Source organism: Pleurodeles waltl, chromosome 9 (genome assembly GCF_031143425.1).
Source record: "Pleurodeles waltl isolate 20211129_DDA chromosome 9, aPleWal1.hap1.20221129, whole genome shotgun sequence".
NCBI classification, from domain to species: Eukaryota; Metazoa; Chordata; class Amphibia; order Caudata; family Salamandridae; genus Pleurodeles; species Pleurodeles waltl.
In genome coordinates, this window is record NC_090448.1 from 508,463,760 (window position 1) to 508,488,625 (window position 24,866).

The 24,866-nt window shown below is 41.0% G+C and overlaps 1 protein-coding gene across 1 annotated transcript in view; it reads left to right on the top strand.

The window, feature by feature from the left end:
• The window catches only part of KCNH5 (potassium voltage-gated channel subfamily H member 5), a 703,848-nt gene that overhangs the window by 173,506 nt on the left and 505,476 nt on the right, over positions 1-24,866 (top strand). Inside the window, exon 5 of the mRNA XM_069207374.1 lies at positions 18,044-18,079. Within this exon, the coding sequence (XP_069063475.1) occupies positions 18,044-18,079 (36 nt within the window). The remainder of the gene's footprint in view (positions 1-18,043; positions 18,080-24,866) is intronic.

Genomic DNA, 24,866 nt, shown 5'->3' on the forward strand with positions numbered 1-24,866 from the left:
TCTCTGAAGTCTCCTTGCTGAAGATGTCATCTGTCCAACCTCCATCCCGCCCTTGCTCCTTCTTTCCCCAGGTCAGAGTAATTTCTATCAGCGAGTGGTCTGATAGACCTCTCACCAAATGTCGCATCTCTCTCACCCTATTGCATTCCTCCGCAGGGAGGAGAAAATAATCTAATACGGAGAAAATTCGGTGTGCCCCAGAATAGAAGGTGTACCCTCTCTAGCCCGGGTGGTGAACCCTCCAAGCATCTGCTAAGCTCAAGTTTTTTATAAACTTCATTAGCGGTGTTAGCCCATCCCTGCTCTTCCCTCCCGAAGATCGATCCAACTGTGCATCACACCTTTTCATGTCTCCTTCTATTATCCACAGGGCCTCTGCCAATTCCTTGAGTATTCTACCCAGCTGAGCCAAGAATCCCATCCCCAGCAGTGGCGGGCATTAACACTCAAGAGCGAAATGGGCTGGCCCTGAAGAGTCCCAGCGATAACTATATACCTTCCCGGTTATCTGTTCATATTTGCGTGACAGCTAACTAATGTAGCCACCCCCCGGGATCCCCTGTGAAAACCCTCATGATAAGCCTGTGAGTAACCTCTACGCAGCAGAAAGGGGCAGTTGTTCACCAGTAAATGTGTCTCCTGAAGGAGTACTACATCTGCCTCTGTTTTCAGTGCAGCTCTGAGAACTGCCCCCTGTTTTTGTCTAATATCCCGTTTACATCCAGGACAGAAATGTAAGTGTACCTGCTGCGTAGGTGGCTAGTTCTTTACCCTTTGTCATACTGGTAGCCATCAAGAAGTGAAGTACCCTCTCCTTGCCTTCGCTCCTTCTTGCTGCATGCCATGTCAATGCGCTGCCCCACTTGCAATAGCATATTAGATGTGAACAACACCCTTCTCCTCCCCCTGCCCCCCTCCCAACTCCCTCTCCATACTTCCCAAACTTGAAGTGCCTGTCATGTTGTATCCAGGGGCCTAGCCAACTGGGCTAAGCTGTGATCTGTAGCACTCTCTACATTAACCCCTCCCACCCCAACATTAACAAGCACCACCCCCTTGAAAACAAAGTAGGTTATTACTCAAAATTACTGCACATCCTACCCCTGCTATGGATCATTCTGTCTGTCTCTCAGGGGACCACGACCCCTGTTGTGACTCAGCATCATCTTCCAGCGCATTGGGGCCTGCCGGTGAGGTGTCCATATCTTTTGTAACCCGATCTTTCTGTCGCAGCGATGTGTGCCGCTCTCGTCCCGGCGTCTGAGCAGCTTCCGTCTGTGCACCGGCCTGGATGTTACGTGCCTTCAGCGGTCTCTCTCCAAGCCAATTCCAGGCTAGCTCTGGAGTGTCAAAGAACAGGGATTTCCCCTGATACAGTACCTTTAGACGAGCCAGAAATAAAATCATGTATGTGAGTCCCATCACTCTTAGTTTAGACTTAACTTCCAAAAGAGACCTGCGTTGCTGTTGCACCTTGAAGGTATAATCCGGGAAGAGCAGAACTGCCGCGGACTGGTAAGTCACTGGTTCCACCTGACTCGCTGCCCTTAGGACAGCATCTCTGTCTGTGTAGTTAAGTAGCCGCACTATGAATGGCCTTGGCGGGCCCCCCACCCGGGGCCGGACTATCAGTGCCCTGTGCGCACGTTCCACAATGAAGCATTGCAAAACTTCTTCCTTAGGGACCCAACTTCGCTGCCAGTCCCACATAAATTTAGTAGGAGTGGTACCTTCCACTTCTTCAGGAATGCCCACCACTCTGAGATTGTTTCTTCTGGCCCGGCCCTCGCATCTTCTGATCTAGCCTCAAGTTGATTCACCAAGTGCTTCAACCTCGTTAGATTTTCAGCATGTGTTTTAACTGTATCTTCAGTTTCAGAGAGTCGTTCCTCTACCTCTGTGACTCAATGCATGGTGTTGCAAATATACTGCTGATGAGGGCCAGATTCACCTTGATCTCTACCATTTTGCCCTCCATGGTGACTTTCAGATCATTAATGGCTTATAGAATGGTTGCTGTCTAAGCTACGTCCCCGGAATCGGGGGTCTCACCAGTTGCATCTGTTTCACTCCTGGGGACATTCTGCTGAGCAAATTTGTCAATTTGTTGTTGTTGGGCTGGCGTGCTTCCTGCTTTGTAGCGTCCCAACTCGACGACCAAGCCGTGTCAGCTGTTGCTGGTCATTGTATTCCGGTATCTCTGGGTACCGCGGGGGAGAGGAACCCCAAATCTGTCTCCCGCCTTTCCTCTGCATGTCACCACCAGCCGGCTAGTAGATTAAGGTCTGCACTGTTCCCAATCCAAGCTCCTCTCGTCAGGGTCACAGGAGTGCATACGATTTCCTCAGCCCTTCATTGCCACTTCTTCCCGCCCTGCGTACCCTCCATTCCCAGTTCCAGTTTTCCAGGTCTCTTAGTTGTCTTCCGGCCTTCAGTAGATTCTGCATGTGGCAGGTGATACTCGTTTTCTCCACCCACCAAGTGGACCAGCTCCTCTAAGCCGACCGTGGAAGGAGTCTCCTCCGAGTCCGCTCTTCCACCATAATAGCCGGCCAAAGCCCATTTACTGTTATGTGGCGCGCCTCTATCCTTCGGCGCCTTTCCTCAGGGTGCCACCACTGACTCTCCTCAGCCGCACACCAGCTGTCCTCACTGCTCCGTTCTGATGCACCACGTCCCTCTGCCTGCCTCTGGGTCACTGCCACTGCTATCCTCCGCTCCCTGGACACTGCGCCGAACCCTACCATGCTCCACCAGATCCGCACCCCGGGTGGCCCACCAGCTGATTGTTGCCATCTGGGCCGATCATGAACTTCAAGTACAGCTCACTGCTGTCGCTTGCCGTGCCCCATGCCGTACAACACCGTTCACGGATATTCATCGCCGTGGCTGATCACAGCCCTCCTATTGAAACTTCAGCCTCCTCCAGCAGAAGTTCCAGCAGCCACAAGCCACGGTTACCACTGGCCTCCCCTGTCCGTCTCGGCAAGGCCGATCCTGTGCCCGTCCGTGCCCCGCAGAGCTAGGCCTCGCCTCACCACATCAGATGCAGCTACGCCTGAGTCCCGCTCAGTCAAGCCTCCGATTTCTAGGGGTCTAGCAGTCTCCTGGCATCATCCTTCAATATCTCTGTGTCGGATACTGACGGCACGGATGTGTTGGATATCCTACCGATATAGCAGGATAGGAATAAAAAGCGTGGAGCCACTTTAGTCTGTAGCCTTCTTCATCAGCGTTTAGCCACGACCCCCCCTTGGGTGCAGTACTGACTTGTTCTTCACCAGTGGTTCTACTTTTGCACCTTCATCCAGGTTAGCAGAGGCTCCTGTTCTCCCTGGACTGTTCTGTGCTTCATGGACTTGGTCCCCTTCTTCCACAGGTCTTCATGTCTAGGAATCCACTGTTGGTGTCTTGAATTCTCCTCTGGTTCTTGCATAATCTTCCTTTTTGTGTTTCTGTGTGTTCTGTTAAAGTTACTGTGTTTTACTCCTGCTTTCCTGGGCACTGGGGAGGGTTCTAGTACTTACCTCTGGTGTTTTCTAGTACTCCCGGCGATCCTCTACACACTACACTTGTCTAGGTGGAAACTGTTTTTATGCACATTTCTGCATATTAGTGTATATAATTTGTGTATTACTTACCTCCTAAGGGAGTATAGTCTCTATGGTATTTTTGGCATTTGTGTCACCAAAATAAAGTACCTTTATTTTTGCAATACTGAGTGTTTTCTTTCATGTGTGAGTACTGTGTTACTACAATAGTATTTATTGCATGTGCTTTGCATGTCTCCTAGATAAGCCTTGGCTGCCCAGCTACAGCTACCTCTAGAGAGCCTGGCTTCGAGACGCTAGCTACATTTCACTAATAAGGGATAACTGGACCTAGTATAAGGTGTAAGTACCATAGGTACCCCCTACAAACCAGGCCAGCCTCCTACATTTGCAACCCCATTTCCAGTCAATACCATATGTTGATTAATATTGTAATTTAACTAGAATAGTTTGTGCCAAAATGTTTTTAGCTTTCTAGTGTAACCGGTAAGGTTATCAGAATTTAAACCACCCTCTTATGCCATTCAACTAAATCTGCAAACATGCTCACTGAGCCAAATTAAGTTCTGCAGCAGTTTCTACATAAATAGGTTTATTACAATGTCTCTGCGTATTCAGTTAACAAAAGGGAAGGTAACTACCAACCTATAATGGAAACAACGAGTGAAAAACCTCCACCTCTGATGGAAGATCGATTACGTTTTCCTTATTTAATTACTCCTTTACTTACCCTACTTTTGCAAATTTGTTGAAGAAAACCCTCTTGTGATTTCAGACTCTAGTCCTTCATCGTGCACCAGTAATGATCTCCCTTTCTCTTCAGTACTTTTTATGGCATTTGGTGTAACCTTCTCTCCATAGTGTCAACTCTCACTCTATTTTCCTGGAAAATTTTCCTGGAAAATATTCTCCTGCAATGGCGACTGCTGCCAGTAATGCTTGGTGGGGCAGTGTGCAGAGTGGGGTGGAGGGATGGGAAAATAAAAATAAAAATAAAAAGACTCACCTGATACCTTGGTGTTCCTCTGCACTCACCACTCTCACCGCCTTGGTGCTTATGGGCCTTCTCCCCTCCCCAGCCAATCCAGAAGCTTCTCTTACGCTGTTTCCCATTATGAGAGAAGCACCAGGACTGGTCTGAGCAGGATGAAATGCCGCTCAATTAGGATCTGGGGACCTGTGGTGGTTCTCCACCCGGCTGTGCAACACAGCTAAGTAGAGATTTCTAAGTGCGCATGTTGGTTTGGCTGGCCTAACGCAGCCGGCCTCAAAGACATGCTCACGTAGAATGCACCTCCCACTCCTTCTCCCTGCTGCTGACACAGACAATGATCCCGCTCTGCCCTACACTCGGCAGACTAGCTGAGAAAGCAAAAAATAAAATGCTAATAAAATAGCTTTATTATCATTTTTTTTGTTTTTTTTTGCTTTCTACTGCCTTTCAGCAGTGGGGTGACGCTCCTCCATCATAACCGAGGGTCCACCCCTGTTCTGCTGTGTTGTGTTACAAACTCTTACGGCAATATTTCAGCTTTCCCATTTACCCTAATATTTAAGTCATACTTCACAGCAGGCAGAGACAGGTAATCAATTCCAATACATTTTACTAGTGGGTCGGCTGTCACAATCAACCCCAAATGCTGTTTATGATCATAATTCAGCCCTTTAAAAGAAAAGGCAACATTTGCATAGCAACCGTAATCTATTCCTGTGCAGTACACACTGTAAGTGGTCTCTACAGAGTTTTATTGACTCTACAAAGTTACAGTAATTAAAATAATGGCATTCATTTCCATTCTGTCAGGATTATACCATATTAAATTCAAAACTGAGATTCAATTCAAGTGCCTTGATATGGTGAGTAATAAATTACACTCCATGAAGAACTAATAGAAGAATTAGTACAAAAAAAGGTCAGTATACAAATGTCAAAGGGAAATCAAAGTTGAACATTTTTAGAGCGATTTTTTAAAGATCAACGTTACGTAGATTAACCTATTCAATACTACAGTTATTCCTTAAAGGAAATCAAAATAGGTTATACACATTATTTCATTTAAATTTCATAAGTGAGTTCCTCAGTTGACAGTGTGTTTAGATGTTGGATCCTTTGATTTTATCTCTTTATCTCTATTCTGGATTTTTCACATCACCTCCTATTTCTGGTATTTTGAATTGTTCAAGAATCTAGAACCTAAATTGACTTAAATAATCTTGCTAAGTATTCCAACCTCTCTTCACCAGTGCTTTGCAGTTGTTTCTTATTTATGTTTGGAAAATCTGATTTTCTCTTTACATGAGCTTTTGACCACATATACCTTTCCATACAAGCACTTTATGATGTAAATACTGTTTGCTGTCTCATATGGTAAATTGCTTGATTGTTGGTTGACAATTGTACCTTAGCTTATGTATTGTAATGCACAAAGTTCAAACAGGAAAAGCTTGTCTTTGTTGGAGTTCAGAGTTTGGGCTGCAATGTTGCACTCCATTGTTCTGCTTTAATAATTATATTCTGAATTACATTTGTTCCTGGAATGTGTAAATGTAGTTTTCTCCATGAACACATTTTATCAGATCATAATTCTTCATAGAAAAAAGCAAATGCAAATAAGCAATGCCGTAAATCGTAAGTTGTCTCCTTACATTCCTTACGTCTACTCGCTATACAGAGTTGGGATTGTGATCTCTGCATGAAATAAGACACCGATGGTTTGTCCTAAAGCTCTTTCATCATTAACTAGTTGTTGTTCTATCATCTTAATGATTTAGGTGCAGGGTAATGTTCATAGTTATTGTGTCATATTCCTGTTTGGTCCAGGGTGCTGGGTATCTTTGCATTAATTAGTCACTGTGAGGGAAAGAGACATCTATGCTTGGACATTTGCCTGCTAAATATGTTTTCTGATGTCTTTAGCCTTGCTATGTGGTTTTTGTTGGCTCTCTCCGTTTCGAGGAGTGTTTGTCTTGTGATTTTTCTTATCCTAAATATCCAATGGATCTTGGCAGGTAGAACATGCAGACTTCAGGTTCTTCATCCAACAACAGAGAGAGCATACAAAACACTTCAAACTCACCCTACACCTTACAAATGCACTATATAGTTGACTATCATCATGGGCATTACAGCACATCATTCCAAGCAGCATCACACATGCCCAATACAACACACTAGGCAGTAGCATGTACATCCATCCAATAAGCTCAGGTATTACTGTTAATTGGTTATCAAAAGGTTCACTACAACACACACAACTATTAACAACACTCACAACTGTGCCACTGCTTATGGGTACATGTCGGAGTTGCTGATAATAATGGGTGTGGGACCCATTGCTCTACTAATCATGAGGAATAAGGGAAAAGGAGCAGGAAGTCAGGTACCAAACCTAGCAGCTTATCAATACAAAGCTAAATTCTAAAGAATCATAGTGTTCAAATAGTGTATTTGGGGGTTCGATTTTGCCACAGAGGAAGAGGTCCTAGTCATCCTTATGGCACATTTAAGTTTAGCTATCCTACCATGATGGGCCTATTTGGTCAATTTTGTGAAGGACATGTTTGGTTTGGGGCACATACTTCTGTTGCCGAGCACAGCAGATTACCAGCAGAAGACAGCTTGTAAATGTTCAGTGGCTTTGCAGACTAATGGATCGAAGTGACAGTAAGTGCAGATGTAGGCACAAGGTTGTGGGCTTGTTGGACCTGACATCATTGGTATGCTTTCCCTCAACATTTTTGCCTTCCATCATCCTGTTTTTACTTACTTCATTTTTGCTGGCCTTAGGATTCTGCACACTTTACCACTGCAAACCAGTGCTAAAGTGCTTGTGCCCTCTCCCTTAAATATGATGAAATTGGCTTACACCCAATTACTATGTTTAATTTACCTTTAAAATCCTTAGCAAAGTGGTATTAAAGTGGTATTACCTATACTCATGGCCTGTACATTAAGTGCTACTAGTGAGCCTGAAGCGCTGACTGTGCCACCTTCATAAGTAGTTCTTTAAAGATGTCTCAGGCCTGCCATTGCAGCCTGTTTGTGCACATTTAAAATGACATTACAACCTGGCAAAATCACTCTTTTACCAGGTCTAAGCCTTCCTTTTTAAGTCACTCTAGGATAGACCCTAACGTACCCATAGGGCATTGAGCAGTGTATTTAAAAAGATGGACTTGTACGTTTAAGCTTTACATGTCCTGGTAGTAAAAATCTTTAAATTTGTTTACTGCAAGGCCAACCTCTCCCAAAAGATAAAATTGGATTATCAATTGGAGCAAATAGGAATGTTGAGTTTGGTGTCTAAAGAATTATATCGTAAAACTCTATTTAAAGTTTGATTTTGAGTCACAATTCTGAAAATGCTACTTTTAGAAGGTTGGCATTTTCTTGACCTAACCATTTTGTACCTATTTCCTGTGTCACATACATAAGTATAGCTGACAGTTGGTCTTTGTGTATTGTTCCCAGACAGTGAGACAAAGGGGGGAATAGGTGTTGGCAGGATGGGCTATCTCTGGCTTGATAGGGGACAGTGGGCTGTCACTTACCACACTTGCACATCACACAGAGTCTGCCTCTGCACACTCGCTAAGAGTTTCACATTAGTTTTTTGTTCCCCTTGCCAAGGTTGGGCAAGTGCCAGGATGAAGGAAGTTCCACCTCTGGGATGGAATCCTCTAGAAACCTCTCCTACTTCAAAGCTAGCACCAAGTATATATATTGGACCCTCAGATCCAGCTCTTCTGTACACCTCGGACCTGTGAAAGACTCATAAGGACTGGGGTGCTGCTATGCTAAAAGAAGGACTGCTTCTTCTCTGCTGGCCTGCTGATCTGCTGCCTGAGGTAAAGGACTGGACTTGTATCGAGAAACCCAGGACCACCAGAGTAACTCCAAGGGTTAGTTGGCTAGCCTCCAGGTCTGTGCCTAAGGGACAAAAAAGACTCCAATCACCTTGAACTCAGCATATGGACTCAGTCTGCTGTGAATCTTATTCCCCAACAGGTGCCACGCCGGTCCTGAACCCTGGGAAGTGGGTCTGAAGGTGCTCTGCCAGCCAAGCTAAGGTCCAAGCAGAATCAAAGCAGCGTGATGCAAAACCTCACATCTCTAAACTGTCACTGCACAATGAATCCTCAACACAGGACCCCACTGCTCTTTGGAACTGACAATGCATAATGCCTCCTTGACGCAGGACATCACATCAAAGCTTGCAACTCCTCTGAACTGCTGCTGCATGATGCATATTTGATGCAGGTCCTCCCATTGCAGCCAGGCAGCTCCCCAGAGCCACTGCTGCATAATGAATCTTCCACACAGGACCTGGCATTGCAGCCCGCAGCCCATTGGAACTGCAATTGTGCTACGCATCCTCCACACAGCATCTTGCTATGCTCCAGAACCCAGATTTATGGTACTTGTTCAGCTGGCGGAACTTGATCCCTGTATCTGGCCCATGCTTAGTCATGGTTAGCCTGAACTTGAGACCTTGTCACTGTCTGGCACAACCAGATTACCAGAGTTTTCACTTTGTGCTTTTGAGCACTATTTTCATCTATCTTTGCTCCAATTCTACTTAATTTGATTTTCGTCATTTTGGTGTCAAATAATTTATTTAATTTTACTCTCTTTTTGAAAATTGTGTGAGATTTTTCTTATGCTGTGTTTTCACTTTATGACTGTGTGAAGGGCTGCATACCTACGTTACAGATTACCTCTAAGTTAAGCCTGACTGTTTTGTGTAAAGCTAGCATAGGGTTAAGCACAGGTTAATTTTTGGGGTTTGCTTTTATTTTAGACTGAGAAGAATTGTGGTTGCTGCTTGAGTAATGTTTCACACCCTCTAACCAGTAACCTAGTGTCCTACAGGGCTTCACCTACCTTATGATACATATGCTGAGAGAGAAGGTGTAGTCGAAGTCCTGTAGCTTTTATGGGATGATTCAAAGATTGTAGTGCACAATATGAAAGATGCTGACCTGGTAAGACCCGCCACTCCTTAAAAAGCACATGCATACTGTGCACCTATCCTTCTGCCTATTATCCCAAGATTCTTTCTTGTTTGGTCACTGAGGTAGCCTAGTAGATACATGACTTTAGTAGAGAAACGTGACACCTCGAGGTAGGTTGTAGTAGCTTTGCATTGGCAGTCCCATTATTAGCCTCCCTAACTCAGTGCTAGTGAACAGACTGCCCAAGAAAGCCAACAAGCCAATTTCCCTTTCCATTTTGCTGCTGCAGAACAGTGGCATCTTGATCTCAGTACCACACAATGGAATTCTTTCTCAATAAGCATCTCAGCGGTTCTAATGTTTTAGAATATCATTCTACAAATTCTGAGTAGAGTTCTGTCAGCCCTACAAGGATACAGTTTGTTCTTTAGTTTGAAGAATTGGTGCCTCAAGCTTTGCTTTAATATGTTTCTCCTCATGCCTTAGGTCATGTTTGCTTATACAATGTCCAAGATATTCCACTTCCTCCTTGTGAACTTGCACTTGGATACTTTCAGAGTCAGCCCACATTCACTCAACACATCAAAAACCCTTGCAAGGCTGACATTTTTTGCTCGATCCTTCTCCTAATCAAGGATGTCATTCTGAAAGACCACGGCCCAAGGTAACCCATTCAGTCTCTTTTATCATTCACTGGAAACATGGTACTAGACCAGCCAAAGGCATCATGAGGTATTGATACTTTCTTCATCCAATATAAAGGCCATACAACTCCACAAATCCACCTGGTGGTAGGCACTAACTAAGTCTAATGCAGATAACTTATTTTCTTCATCAAATGTCTACACTGTTTCATGTAAACTGGATAGAGGATTGAGTTTACACGAATGGAATACTTCAAATTGCACAGGTCAGTAGAAAACTTCAACTTCCCAGAACACCGTAAGGAAATTGCCTCCAAAGTTTCATTGGGGAGGTTCTTGTGGCTTGTTTATCTTACTCTTGCATGAACCATCCCATATAACTTTGAGCTTTTCCCTGTATTTTACAGCCACATACCTCACGCTGTGCCTGACTGGGACTGTGTTCTATTTTAAAACAAAGCAATGTCTGAATCCTTTTGAAAGCATCTGGAAGTTCATCTATGAGATTATAGTCATACAAATTAGGTCTCATCTTATCACAACTCATAATATTTTCCTCTCCTGTTGACTTGTAGGGTATAACCTAATCTTTATCTTCTCCTGATAAGGCCACCCTAAAATTGCATCACTCTTGTTTGCCGCAGCTTCAGTCAACTGCTGACAATGGAATTCCACCCACTTCTATAATCAACATTCAAGCTGACCCATACACATTCAATTATAACATAGAACTGTAACATACATGTTGCATGCTACCACAGTGCAGTCACTAAAAACCACAAATGTCCCTTCTTACCCATCCTCTCATTTAGAAGGGAGTGGAAGATCGACTTCCATATTGCAGAGCTGTTGCTTCCTCAGCCAACTGGAACATTTTGTTAACAGAGGAGAGGCTGTCAAGGATGGATGCCGAATTTATGGATTCTGGTCCACTATCATCTTATATGGTTCCTCCCCATTGCAGTGCATCATCATAACCATCGGAGGCTGTCATGAAACCCCACAAAATGTCCCTGATGTGCAAGAGGGTAGGTCCCTACATGTTAATGACCCATCTGATTTGGATACTAATTAAAACCCACTTTTGGGGAATGTATCCAGCAGCAACCTTCCTGATGGCAATTCTCCCATGCTGGGTTGTCTTTGTGAAATTGCCATGAGGGTATTTTTTTCCAGGGATGGCTAATGTCATACTGGTGTGCTTCTCCCCTAATGCTGCCTTGCTCGTGTCCACCTGTTGGTGAACTGCGTCTCTCACTGAAAGTCCAACACAGACTGCCGCTGCACACCGCATCTACTGATTTTGGTCCTGAGATTGAACCTCCACTGCTCGGCTCTTGCTTGGCCTGTGTGCGCTTCAGTGAATTCAGCTGTGCTAGTGACACCGATCAGCGCTGTTGGTCTTCCACTGGCTCACTGCTACTGTGTCCGGCTCCCCTAGGAAGTTAGGGGAGTTGGACATGTGGTGGGGCTGGCTCGCCAGTGGTTCGAGGTTGACGGAGTGCACGGACTGGTTCTGGGAGAGACAGCATCCCTGTTTTTACTTCACCACTCCTTCAGACTAAGGTGGCACCCCTGTGTGCTAGCTAGCATTCTTTTAATCCTTTTAGATGTGATTGAAGACTTGGAGGTTTAGTGGTGGTGGAGGTGGAGTTGGAAGCAGCAGCAGCGTGGAGGAGGAGGTAAGTTTTGAGTGTTGTGTCTCTCTTCCCTTCATTTTATTGAGCGGTTCCAGCCTGTTTGGTCTCTTTTTGATTTATCTTGGACTAATTGGATTTGCACAGTGCACTTGGGATAGGTATAGCTTGTGGTTCTAATTGTGTACTCTACTTCACACGGATGCTATTGGACACAGCCTTGGTGGTGAGTGGTAAGTACATTAGGCACCAGGCCATCTACTGTGAGCGGAAGCGGCCAGTGTTAGGCCACTGCAGCTTGTTCACACTAGGTAGTCCTGTCCGGCACCCTCGGTCTTACAGAGGAACCATTTAAGAGAGTCGTGGAGGGCTGTAAAAAGTATAGGCTTATTTCACCTGTCTCTCATTCTGATTCAATGCATCAAACATTCTTATTTCCAAGTGATTTAGAAAGGAACATGACAGCTCGGAAACTCCACTCAGGAAGGTTGATTCATTTAAGGGCTTGTAACAAGACCAAATTGATCCCCATTAGAAATACGGCTGCTCATGTAAACCTAATGAAGAGCTCAAATTCTATTTTTTTCCTTTTGTCAAAAGGAGGTTAGTGACAGCGGTGTTGGTCGGGGGACGCCTCAGACAATATAGAACTAAAAACTGCTACAAATCTTAACTTATTATTCCCCAACTCTGCCTCTAGCTGGTATAAATACTACAGAATCAGTGGTAGGGGAGGTTTCCATTTATCATGCTGAAGATTTTAATTATCATAATGATGATTTTACACAGGTTTGAGAAATCATTCTCTAAATGAGAAAAGCCCCATCATCTCCCCCTAGCCAGCCTCAGCAGATCTGAAGCTGTATAGCAGCACCACCTCAGGACTATGCTCGGCAGACTTGGGAACATCTGACACCCCTGAGTTGGTGGTACTTGGGAACTTGTCTTGCAGTCTCCCGGGTCAATATGTGCAACTCTCCAAACCCCTTAAATGCCTAGTATGGATTTTATCTTCCATATTAACTTTGCTGGAAACAATGGAAAATAATGCTGACCACATTCATTACGCTGTAGCTACGATCTTGAAAGTTCTGTTGGTTTATAAGGGAGAGGACGCTTCTTTAAATCTGGCTGGGTAACTGATGGGTAATGAGAAGGAAAGTCACTATTACTTGATCTAGACATAGAGGATCCCTTTTATAGATTGCAGGCAAAGCTTGGGACTAAAGGTTATGAGTTACAAGATGATACATCAGGGGTGAGGTTCCTCTACAGCTCATGCAGGTGAAAGATAAATATAAAAACTGTGGGTCTCAAGCTGGTAAACCATAAATTACAACCATTGTGAGGGTCTCCAAACACAGAAGAATGAGGAAAGTCTGATACACTAGGTAAAGCCTTTTTTCAATCTGGGCTCCCCAAACCTAGTGCCCCCTGTTATGTGGACAAGGCTGCTTGTTCAAAGTAGGACGCTTTTCCCATTTTCATGTTCAAAGAGCTGGCAAAAGCACCTGTAGATGATGATCCCTTGCCCGCTTAGCCCACAGGGAAGCCCAAAGATAAAATACATAATTTGCATAAAAAGAAATACATAAACAAAGGATTTAAAAAAAGCTTGGATGGGGCACCAGTAAATACTTCTGTTAATGAAAATAGCAATGTTTTAATGATTAACAATGCTCATTCCTCAAAGTCAGTTTTGTCCTCCACTGTTTTTGTGGCAGGAGGAGTAGATGATGTTTCGGCAGCTGCCCTAACCCTTTTTCCCCTCTTCCAAGCCTTTGTCAACCAAACTCTATCCAGTTGTGGAACCTTTTTGTGCTGAGTCATCTCATAGTACAATCACCATAAGGGGAAGGGACATGATGCTTTTCTCTCCTCTATTGTTACAGCTACTTCTACATTAGACTTTGTAGCTTTATTTGTTCATGATGTGATTTTGAGTAGGTCCCTGTTTTGCAGACATTGACAATTTGAAGATGTATCAAAGTAGTGACATATATTTTCTAGAGTAAGAGAAAGGTTTTTTTCAGTCTAAGATTGTTGCTAACTTGGTTCTGTAGCACAGTGATTCATTTCATTCTAGAGGGATTGTCATAATTACTGTCCTCTGAGATCGTAAAAATTATAATCAAAAGAAAGAGTCAGGGTAATATCTTTGCTTATGAGGAGAATATATCCCTTGGAGATCGGTTTAAGGAAACAAAGTTGGGACCATAAATAGATGGATTTAAGAGACGCTGCGTTTAGTAAGAAAATACTGGGAAATCATTGCTGAGTGTTATGGGTCAAGAATGAGATCTCACCCCATGTCCATTAGTTAAGAAATATAGGGACGTTTTATTAGGGAATGACATGAGGATAAAGCCAGTGTTGGATTTTGTGTTGAAGATCTCCCTACTGACATTCAGCTGATATTGGCAAGTTATGGTCCTCCCTCTTTGAGTGAGATCGAGACTGTAATCAGTACAATTCTATCCTGTGTTGCAGTGGGACTAGACAAAGTCCCGATCAGGGTCATAAGAAGGGAAATAAGACTTTGGGCAATGATTCTTCTTCTGATCTTTGACTGTTGGTATACCATCGCTTCTGTGCCTTCTTCCTGGCGTGGAAGTGTCATTGTTCCTCCATTTAAGAAGGATGACCATATTCAACCCATTACTTATCTACACATTGGATTGCTCGATGCTGTGGGTGAGGTTTTTACTGGATAACTATTGAAGCACCGTATCTCTTGGTTTCATTATAATATTATAACACCGTTAGAACAATCGAGTATTATAAAAAAGTACTGCAACTTTACAATGTATTACTGAAAAATAGGTGTCTATCAAGAGCTTCCCTGAAAATGCTGCTTTTATTGATTTGTCCACAGCTTTTGATAAAGTTTATTGTTCATGCTTGTGGAAAACATTGCCTAATCTTGAAATGCCTTGCATTTTATTGCATTTAATTATTGCTCTTCACTCTTCTGCTTGGTACCAGATACTGTTAAATGGGGATCGGAGACTGCCTGCAGTTGACCCCACAAAAAATGGCTTAAATCAAGGTTGTCTGCTTGTGCCATTGCTCTTTTCCCTTTACATATTGGGTTGCACTAGCTTTTTATCCAATAGCACGGGTTTCCCACTCAGTATCAGAGGTCGCTAAGTGATCTTTCTATTATATGCTGATGACCACTAAAGGCTTAGAACATCATCTAGGTGCACTACAACAGTATGCTGGAGTACACTTTTTGAAAATCAACTCCTCCAAAAAGTAAGGTGTTATGCTTCCAGGGTAAAAGAGCACCTGCTCTATTATTCTTGGCATCTTGGTACACAAACACTAAAAACAGTTAAATCTTATACTTTCCTAGGTAAAATTAGGTGCAGTACATTAAATGATTCGGAGCATATATCCAGTAGTGTTTGTAAGGCACAATCACAGGCAAGAGTGCTTGCACATTTTATGAGGCTATGTCTCTCATCTCCTGTCTGTGTATTTGGCCACAATTCTGTGTTCCCTACTTTATGCTGTTGCATTAATTGATGTGGCAAATTTGGGTTTCTTAGATATGACTGAAGGACAAATATTAAGGAGATTACTATCATTCAATACTTCAGTGCCCACTCCTACATTAAAATTAAAATTCGGTTTAAAATTTTCATGTGTATAGGGTTTGGTGGACGTGGTCTGATGGGGACATTACCTCGTGAATAGTGATTGTAACGCCTTATGACACCTTATATATAAGGAGATTTTTAAAATAAAAAGAGACACAACTATATTTTTCAGGAATCTTATTAGAGCAATATGATTTTGAATTAAGTTTGGTTTCATCCAAATGGTTGGTACAGCTTATAGCTCTTCTTAAGCAGGCTCCTATTAAGATACATTTCCATTTGGATATTTACACTTATAAGAAAAAAGTAAATTTTGATTCAGTATGAATTCTCTCATTTTCAATAAGTAGCAGCATTGCTTAACATGGAATGTGGCCCATGTGGTTAGATGCCTCTGTAATTAATTCATCTAAATATTGTTCTGTTAAATGTTTTAACATCCAGATTGTACGGTACATCAAGCACATGTCAGTTTGTAAAAATGGAAGCCAGGATTTGAAACATGTTTTATTCCTATGCCCTGCATTGTTGTTACATCGTCGTAAGTGGCTGAAACTCCTTTTTTTAAGATTCTCTGTCCTTACGACTGATGTTGCTATGTAATTATTACTCAACCCACTAAATGAAGTGTTTTGTATTATTGTTTTTAACTTTAGAAAATGTTGTTTGCATTTGTACTGCATGAAGTTGAGGGTGTCTTAGTGAGCATCCAGTTTCGAGAATCTATTTTATCCCACTCTCTGTGTATTTTCTTGTTTTATGTGGACCTCCTAGGAGTTCCAAATCACAAACTAAACTTGAGTTAACTTGACTTAGACATTGGTTCCCTTTGTCACACCCACACATTCACATTCCCACCACCAGACTCTAAATGAATCCCTTAATGTTCCTACATGCCACAAGGTTCTCATTCTTCTAGATTTGAGATTCAAACCAAACATTCAGGAAAGTTGTTATAGTTAGTTCTGGATGATCAGCACAAACTTTGGTGTTTCTCATTTGGGTGTGAGGAATAGGCCAAACAAGTCTCAGAGCTCAATAGTTGTTTAAATAACTCTTAAACTCTGAAGCTCTGGTGCCTGTTTGGCCTATTCCTCACTCCCAAATAAGTCCCATGTGACAGTTGTGTAGTTTGTGCTTATAGTTACCCCCCCACGCCATCCTGTGGGTGCATTAGCATATCCTTGTTATAGAGTAAGTTATGGATGATCAAGTCCTATGATGCTTCATAAAGACCAGTAACACCAACACAAAAATATGTCAAAGGTGTGAAACACCAACTGGATGGTAAAGGCATAATCATGATTTAGGAAGCTGCAAAGTTTGATATATAAGATGGCAGTATTGTCTTAAAAGAGACTAATGTCAAGTTGTTCACTTAGCGTACAGTAATTTCAAGCAGTGTCAAAGAAAACAAGGTTAAATTTATGGCCAGCATACATTAATGGGATGTTGGAAAAATATTTGAGTTCACTGTAAAAGGTGTGTACACTTTTTAAGGGGAAAAAAGACAATCAGTTATGCAGATCCTTGCTTGGGTGTAAACAAAACCTACCCGAAACAAAATGGTATCATATGCTAGGCAGATTTTTTTGTGTTATTTCTCAATTTTTAGGATTTTATTCAGGCGTTTATGTTACCAACAGCAAAATCTGATAGCATGTGTCCGGACTGAATTTGCACAAGCACAGCTCCTGACAAGTAGTGCTGGCATAAAGAGGCACAAAACTGTTTGCACTTGTATTTTTGCACTACCTCTTTAGTCATAATGACCACAACAGAATATTTTATGATGCACATGATTGAGTAACCAGCAGAAAGGTAAAGAGTATCACATCACTAGTCATTTGTTAAACTAAAGTATTGCAATTGTTTCTTAAGGATAAATCTCTAGAAGGATAAAAGGATAATGGCAGTTCACAAAGAGTTCAGGCAGAAACCGTCAAGTGATGCTTGGTCCTTGGATTTACCACATATTACCAGCATGGACGTGACAGGACTATTTAAATTACATTAGAGTGGATGTAGGTTGGATAGGTGTATGAGTCAAGAAAGTATTTTTTTCATATTAAATGTTGTCAATGAATGGAAACCCCTCCCAAGAGAAAAGGTTGAAAAGATACCAGTAATTATTACTTAAATAATGGAATTGGGGAACAATTGCACTGAGTAACACAGGCTAGCGTTGGAATACATGTTACAAATTATTACTAGAACAGGTATCAAATGGGCTAGCATTATTATGTGTGAGGTAGTGTCTATCTTGAAATTCTATGTATCTACCTTAAACATCTCTGAAGAAATGTTTCAAAGAAACAAAGGGGGAATATTATCCCATTGTGGCTATTGTGAATACTTACCCTGGAGAACCATGGTTACAGGTAAGTTATTTTTTCCTTTGAATATGTTTCATTTTTTCTGTAATTTCTAGTTTCAGATGAGGAACTATATTGTTTTATATAATGTTGTTCTTGTTGCATTTCAGAATATTACAAAAAATTAATGTAAACATGGTTATATGTTTTGAAATATGTTTGACAGCTTTTATATATTATATCTATGGCGCAAACCTTGCCAAAAGGCAGCGGAGCGCTTTTCCTGTAAACCAAGATATTATTTAAAAAACAAAAATACATTTCTTTTCTACACAGCTAACCTTGGGACAACTCAGCTTAAAAGTGCTCAAAGTAAGTGGATTCTGACTACTGTGGAAATGCACCCATGGGTTTGATAAATAACAACAGTGTGTATGTAATTGCCAATATAGGCTTTAGTAGGATGCATTTTGAATTGTAGTGTAAATATGGATTTGCATTTTTGCATATTGCTTTAAAAGCATATTAGAATTATGAGCTGCAAATCTCACAAATAGTCACTATACAGAGTGCTCACATCTTGCACACACTGGCACATTGATTACCAGGGAGTTCGTTAATCATAATAAATGTCTTAACAAAGCTCATAAAGCCCTTAAGGCTTTAATGTTTTACAATATATAAGATGCCATAAACAGAATAATTTAAGTATATAATTGGTAACAGAATAATGTAAAGTCATAGCATTTTTTAAATGTTAACTTATGATATTGTCTATTTCTATTTCTATGAAGTATGTTTCTGAAAATTAGGTGTACAGCTTTACATTATCTTTTTTCATATGTATTAGTAAATTATAATTTTCACAATACTAAATATGAAATAAATTACATTGTTCAATACATATTGAACTTTGTTTCAAATTAATTTATTAATGATTTTTGTAACTGTTTTTCCACCATACCCCATTTTCTGCCATAGACAATTGAATGCTCCCAATAACAAAAACAAGAATAGACAAATCTGATAGATAGCCGCTCTGTTTGGCAATTCTTGTTTTGTTCTCTCATGGTTTTTGAAAAACCTTATGGTTGTGTAAGCTACCAGACTGTCTCCAATCTAACAAAAACAGAAAAAAAATTGTCTTAAGGCAAAAATATTTTTGGTCTCATTAAACACACATTGCTATAGTAGTGCCTGGCACTGTATTGAAACACTTTGTGTGGGGATGCATTCTCTGTGAAAGGGCAGCCTGCTGTAACTCAAAGTGAAGTAAGCCAATGACTGAAGTGGGCTGATCATTGCCCCATGATGCATGATGGAGTGGGTGTAATACAAAAATGAATGGCACAACAACAAACTAATGGATGGTGTCTGGCTTAAACACCTATAACTGTTATCCACATACTTTTAGTAAAATCAGAAAGTTGTATACCTAAAAAAAAGCCAACCCATCCGGCATTGTCTACCTACCTCTAAGAAGATAGTTATAGATAGATAGATAAATATATAATTATATTGATAGATACATAGACACGACTGCATATATTGATAGACATGCATAGAGATAGGTAAGTATATTAATAGACATGATTGCATAGATAGATAGCTAGATAGCTAGCTAGCTAGAGAGGGTTGCATAGATGGAGATTGCTGCATACATAGAGTGGCAAATTCTGAAATAGATAGATAGATAGATAGATAGATAGATAGATAGATAGATAGATAAATAGATAGATAGATAGATAGATAGATAGATAGATAGATAGATAGATAGATAGATAGATAGATAGATAGATAGATAGATAGATAACACTAAGGCCCATATTTATACTTTTTTACACACATCACCGCCAGGGCAGATTTGTGTCAAAATGTTTACCGCCGGCTAACGCCATTCCAACGCGCCTGCTGGGCGCCTTATTTATGGAATGACGTTAGCCGGCGCTGAGGCCTGGTTTGCGTCAAAATAAATGACTCTAATTGGGCAGCGGAGGCAAAGGGAAAACTGGGAGTTGTGCGCCAAAGAATGGTGCAAGTCAGATTAGAGTGAAAAATATTGGCTCTAACCTGACTTGCGCCATTTTTTGACGCACAACCCCCATGGAAATTACTCCTGTCTTAGCAAAGACAGGAGTCATGCCCCCCTGCCCAATGGCCATGCCCAGGGAACCTCTGTACCCTGGGCATGGCCATTGGGCACAGTGGCATGTAGGGGGGCCCAAGTTAGGCCCCCCATGCCACACTAAAAAAAAGAAATATTATACTTACCTGCACTGACCTGCACTCACCATGGATGGGTCCCCCCATCCATGGGTGTCCTCCAGGGGTGGGCTAGAGTGGCAGGGGGTGTCCCTGGGTGCAGGGAAGGGCACCTGTGGACTGCTTCCATGGTCTCCCACCATGAAAAAGAGCCCACAGGTCCCTTAACGCCTGCCCTGACCCAGGCGTTACTTTTTTACGCAAATCGGGATTTACGTCATTTCCGGCTCTGCCTCCCAGCCGTGCGCCATTTTTTCCTGGTTGGATAAATATGGCTCACGGGTGTTTAAGTCATTTTTGGGACGGGAACGCCTACCTTGCATCTCATTAACGCAAGGCGGTTTCACGCATCCAGAAAATGACGCACACTGAGATATTTTGACGTTAGCGAGGTTTAGCATCAACGTATAAATATGGTCTTAGTGTTGCGCTGAGTTTGCGTAAAAAAATGACACAAATCCGGCACAAGCAGAGTATAAATATGGGCCTAAATTCGATAGATTTGCAATGATAGATAGACAAAGAGAGGCAGAGACAGTTAGAGATAAAATAGACCAAGAGGCTTGTAGATAGGTAGACACACAGGGCAACAGCTTGGATAGATAGATAGATAGATAAGATAGATAGATAGATAGATAGATAGATAGATAGATAGATAGATAGATAGATAGATAGATAGATAGATAGATAGATAGATAGATAGATAGATAGATAGATAGATAGATATGGTTACCTAGAGTGATAGCTAGATAGAGAAGTTTGTGTTCATAGAAAAGGCTACCTCGATAAATGGTAGATAGATAGATAGATAGATAGATAGATAGATAGATAGATAGATAGATAGATAGATAGATAGATAGAGTTGCAAAGACAGATGAATAGATAGAGAGATAGAATGATGGATGGATAAATAGGAAGATTTGCAGGGAGAGAGTTGCAAAGATAGATCAATGGAAAGGGTTGGAAAGACAAAGATAGATAGATGGAGAGAGAGATAGATTGGTAGAGAAATAGATTGATAGAAAGGGTTGTGTTGCTAGACATTGTGAGGTGGACAGATAGGTAGTCAGATTGGTATATAGACCAGTAGATAGAAAGGTGATACACAGGAAAGTAGATAGACAGAAAAATAGAGAGGTAGATAGACAAAAAAACAGACAAACTGGTAGATAGGTTGACAGGCAGGTAGCTAAGTAGACAGACTGAAAGGCAGTAAGACAGACAGACCATAACATTGGAATAAAGTCAATTTAATTAGTAATATAGTTAAATGTCCCTGCTAGCATGACATAAAAAAGCACTAAAAGAAAACTAGAAAGCCATACAAGCAGAACATATAGACTGAACTGGTTTGAAAGTATAATTGTAGTCCTCAACTAGAATACATACCAGCATGACAAACAGGAGTGTAGTTATAAATGCTCTTTATTGTGTGCATGCTAGATACAAGATAACCCCATAAAGAACAGTTTCAAATGGTATGCTGTGAAACAGCAGCAGTCGGATAATAAAAGGTCGTTCCAAACAAATTTACATCAGCATTAGCAATAGGAAGTTATAAAGCTGGAATGTGCACTGCGATCAAATCAAAAGTAGCTGGTAGAAATCATCCTGATATCACATCATGATCTAAACCCAAAGGCAACACTAAAGTAATAATCAAGTAAAAACAACAACAATGTAATTGAAGGAAACTACCTTGTGTATGAATGTGCACCATGTAAAAGAGCAAAATACAGCCACTCTAAGTGAAGCTAGCACGTGGATGAAGCAGGCTGACCCACTGCTCATGCTGCTTGCTTTAGTGGGTGGATGCAGAATGTGAATGACACAACAGATCAAAGGATGAAGTGGGCTGGCTGAAAGCCCCTTAAGGTAAATACATTACACATATATTTTTAGTAAAATCAAAAGGTCTTGGCTAACCAGACCTAATATCCACTTATGCTCAAAAGCACCCTTCTATAGAATTCCAAAATTTAGCTTAAAAGTAGAAAATATACATCAAAAGGAACTCCAATAAACCATACTCTCAAGAATCCAGTACACTGATAGAGTTGGACAATAAGTACTAGTTTGTTTTTGCAGATTTATACAATGCCGTTCGAAAATAGGTTCATACATAAACCATTCATTGTTTAATAAAAAATGGCATCTTTTGGCATCTTTTACTCTTCAATATACCATGAAATATCAATGTAATTTGCTAAACTATTTACTGTGTACTTGCGTAAATGTAGAAACCCAGACCCATGTACACCTTAGAATGTTAACTTCTTTACATAAATTGGTAATAACATAGTAAAATTAACATTAACTTTGTTTTGCATTTTATCACGTCAGCGCAGGTAAATAAAACACAAAAACAATTTAGAAATACAGTTAACGCAAGGACTTGTAAACCAGAACCCCTGACGTTTAACAAGACTTGGGCGCAACGGAATAGATCTGTGTTGGAATTTCTAAAGCGGATAGCCAACATTAGCCGTTCCCTTCCTATTATTGAATTGAAACTTGTATACTCATTTTCTTACTTTGTTTGTCAGTAATCACTGCAGAAAGTGTTTCCAATCCCAAAGTATCAGTCTGTGTGCAATCACCATACACTTCAAGGTGAAAATGTTTCCATTAATGGAAGGTTTGTTAAATCGTAATGTTTCGTTCCACTTCTAAACTGCACCTTGTTTTTGAAAAACATGGCCATCCTTTCTAAAAAAAAATTCATAGAAATGTGTTTGTAGGTCCTAACTCCATAACTTGGGCTTTAGATTCCAAACCCTGTTCTGCAATTCAATCACTTATTGGTTTTCACAATGACTACTTTAAGTTTCTTACCAGGTGTCCGGCAGACTTCAACCGATTTTTCTTATCCAGACATGCTAGATTTACCCCTATGCAGAATCCAGACTTATGAGACTCGGGCAATGAGAACAATATAATTTGCTGCCCATTCCTAGGCATAGGGAAGCCACATCTAGATACTGCAAACACCTAGTCAGAAATAGATGTGGGGAGCGGCAGGCTCAAGTATGTAAGGGGAATTTGAAAAGAGGAGCAATACACAAAATCTAGGATGAACGGTGCCCGAGAGAGGAGCAAGAAAACAAAGAGGTGACTAGTGGTGGAACCGAGTGCAAAATACGTGAAAGTGAAAATAACCCTCCAAATATGCACCTTGGTAGAGGAAGACAGAGTTTCACATCTGCTTTCCATACCGCAAACCTTACAGTGACCTGGAAAACGAAGGTAACATCAACACCCACCATCTTAGGTTAGGCTCGCTCCTATTGAAGAGCTTTACCATGCCTGCAATTCTGATTTGGTAATCATGCTAATAAGTCCACAAACATAAGAACTGTGATGCTCATGGTTGAACTAGTAACTACTTTTCTGCCTGTCAATGTTTTTGTGTTATCTGGACTTTCAAGAAAGTTTAGGAAGTCTAGAGGCAGGGAAACCTATCGGTTGTCACTTTGCCAACGCTTTTTATCCCTAGTAGGACCTGAAATCACTACAAGTAGGACAGATGTTTTCACGCCTAGAACTTTTCTGCACATTTTGTATGCCTTACAGAATTTGCCATGAAACGAAAAGCAAGAGATCCAGAGAAACAGAATGAAATGTGCCTCATTTAGAGGTTATTGTTAATAAAAAAAAACTGGTGTAGGAAACTGGACTGTTTACTTTTCAGTTGTGCATTTGACAACCACGACATTAACAGAAAAAATAAACTGGCACTAAAAGCCATTTTTTCTGAGCCCTGATCTGAAAATAGAAGCATGTTAAAGATATGAGGAGAAAATATATAGAAGCTGAGGTCCTCAACATATTTTGTAATAAGTGCTACATCTGTTTAATGAAACTCTTTGAGAGTTTCTAAAATGATTAGTCTTTTTATAGTGACCACAACAGACAAGATTACATTAGTGGCCACCATATTCCAGATTACTACTAGTGATCACCTCAAGCATGGTTGCTCGCACTAATGTAAAACAGGTTTTGTCAATATTGAAGGCCTCTGCATCAATATAGCTGCAATGCCTCTGGCACCAAGGTAATTACATTTTAAAAAGCTGCTGCATCATTTATCACTAAAATATTAGCTTTACATGTATTTCGGAAATTCAACCACTTTCCACTATATATCAGCTTATTAGTTCTGAAAATAAGCTAATTTTCATCTCAAATATACACTCTCAATTTCAGTATACATTAAATATTTGCAATCAAGGAAAAACCCCTAATTTAGTAGACTGAGCTGTACTCTGGATAGCTAATTATAGGTAGTTGGAAAGCTACTACTTAGTGGAGCCTGATATACAGCATATACAATATACAATTCAATGCTACCTTAGGAAAAAAGAAAGAAAGGTGGATAAAATGGCTTGGTGCAAATTTATCATAATGTTCCAAATTCAGATTCTCTTTATTAACATAGTTACTTAAAACCATTGCAATAAAACCAACAATCACAGCTAGATGTAAAATGTCCAATAATAAAGAATTGAATTTATTAAAAACTTGTCGTGTCTTATCATCATGTTCCATATATATGAGATACACTACTTTTTCTGCACTCCTGGAAATGTACAAATGACCCTTGCAGAATCCTGTACGAGATGTAATGGATGACCTCCACAGGTTAAAAATGCAAGCACCCCTTAGCGAAGGACTACTGTTATCAGCTTAAGTGATCACTGCCGCAACCAACATCTCTGAATGATCTTCTTACATCTATTTCAGTGAATCACTCTGTAATCTAAAGAATGTGGAGTCTAACCAGCTTTAAGCTTGATGCACAGCAGAAAATGATGAATCTTTGTTTCAGAGGCAGTGCTCTTTTTTTACTCTCATGTAGGTGCCACGACGCACTATATACGAATTAAAGCATATAACT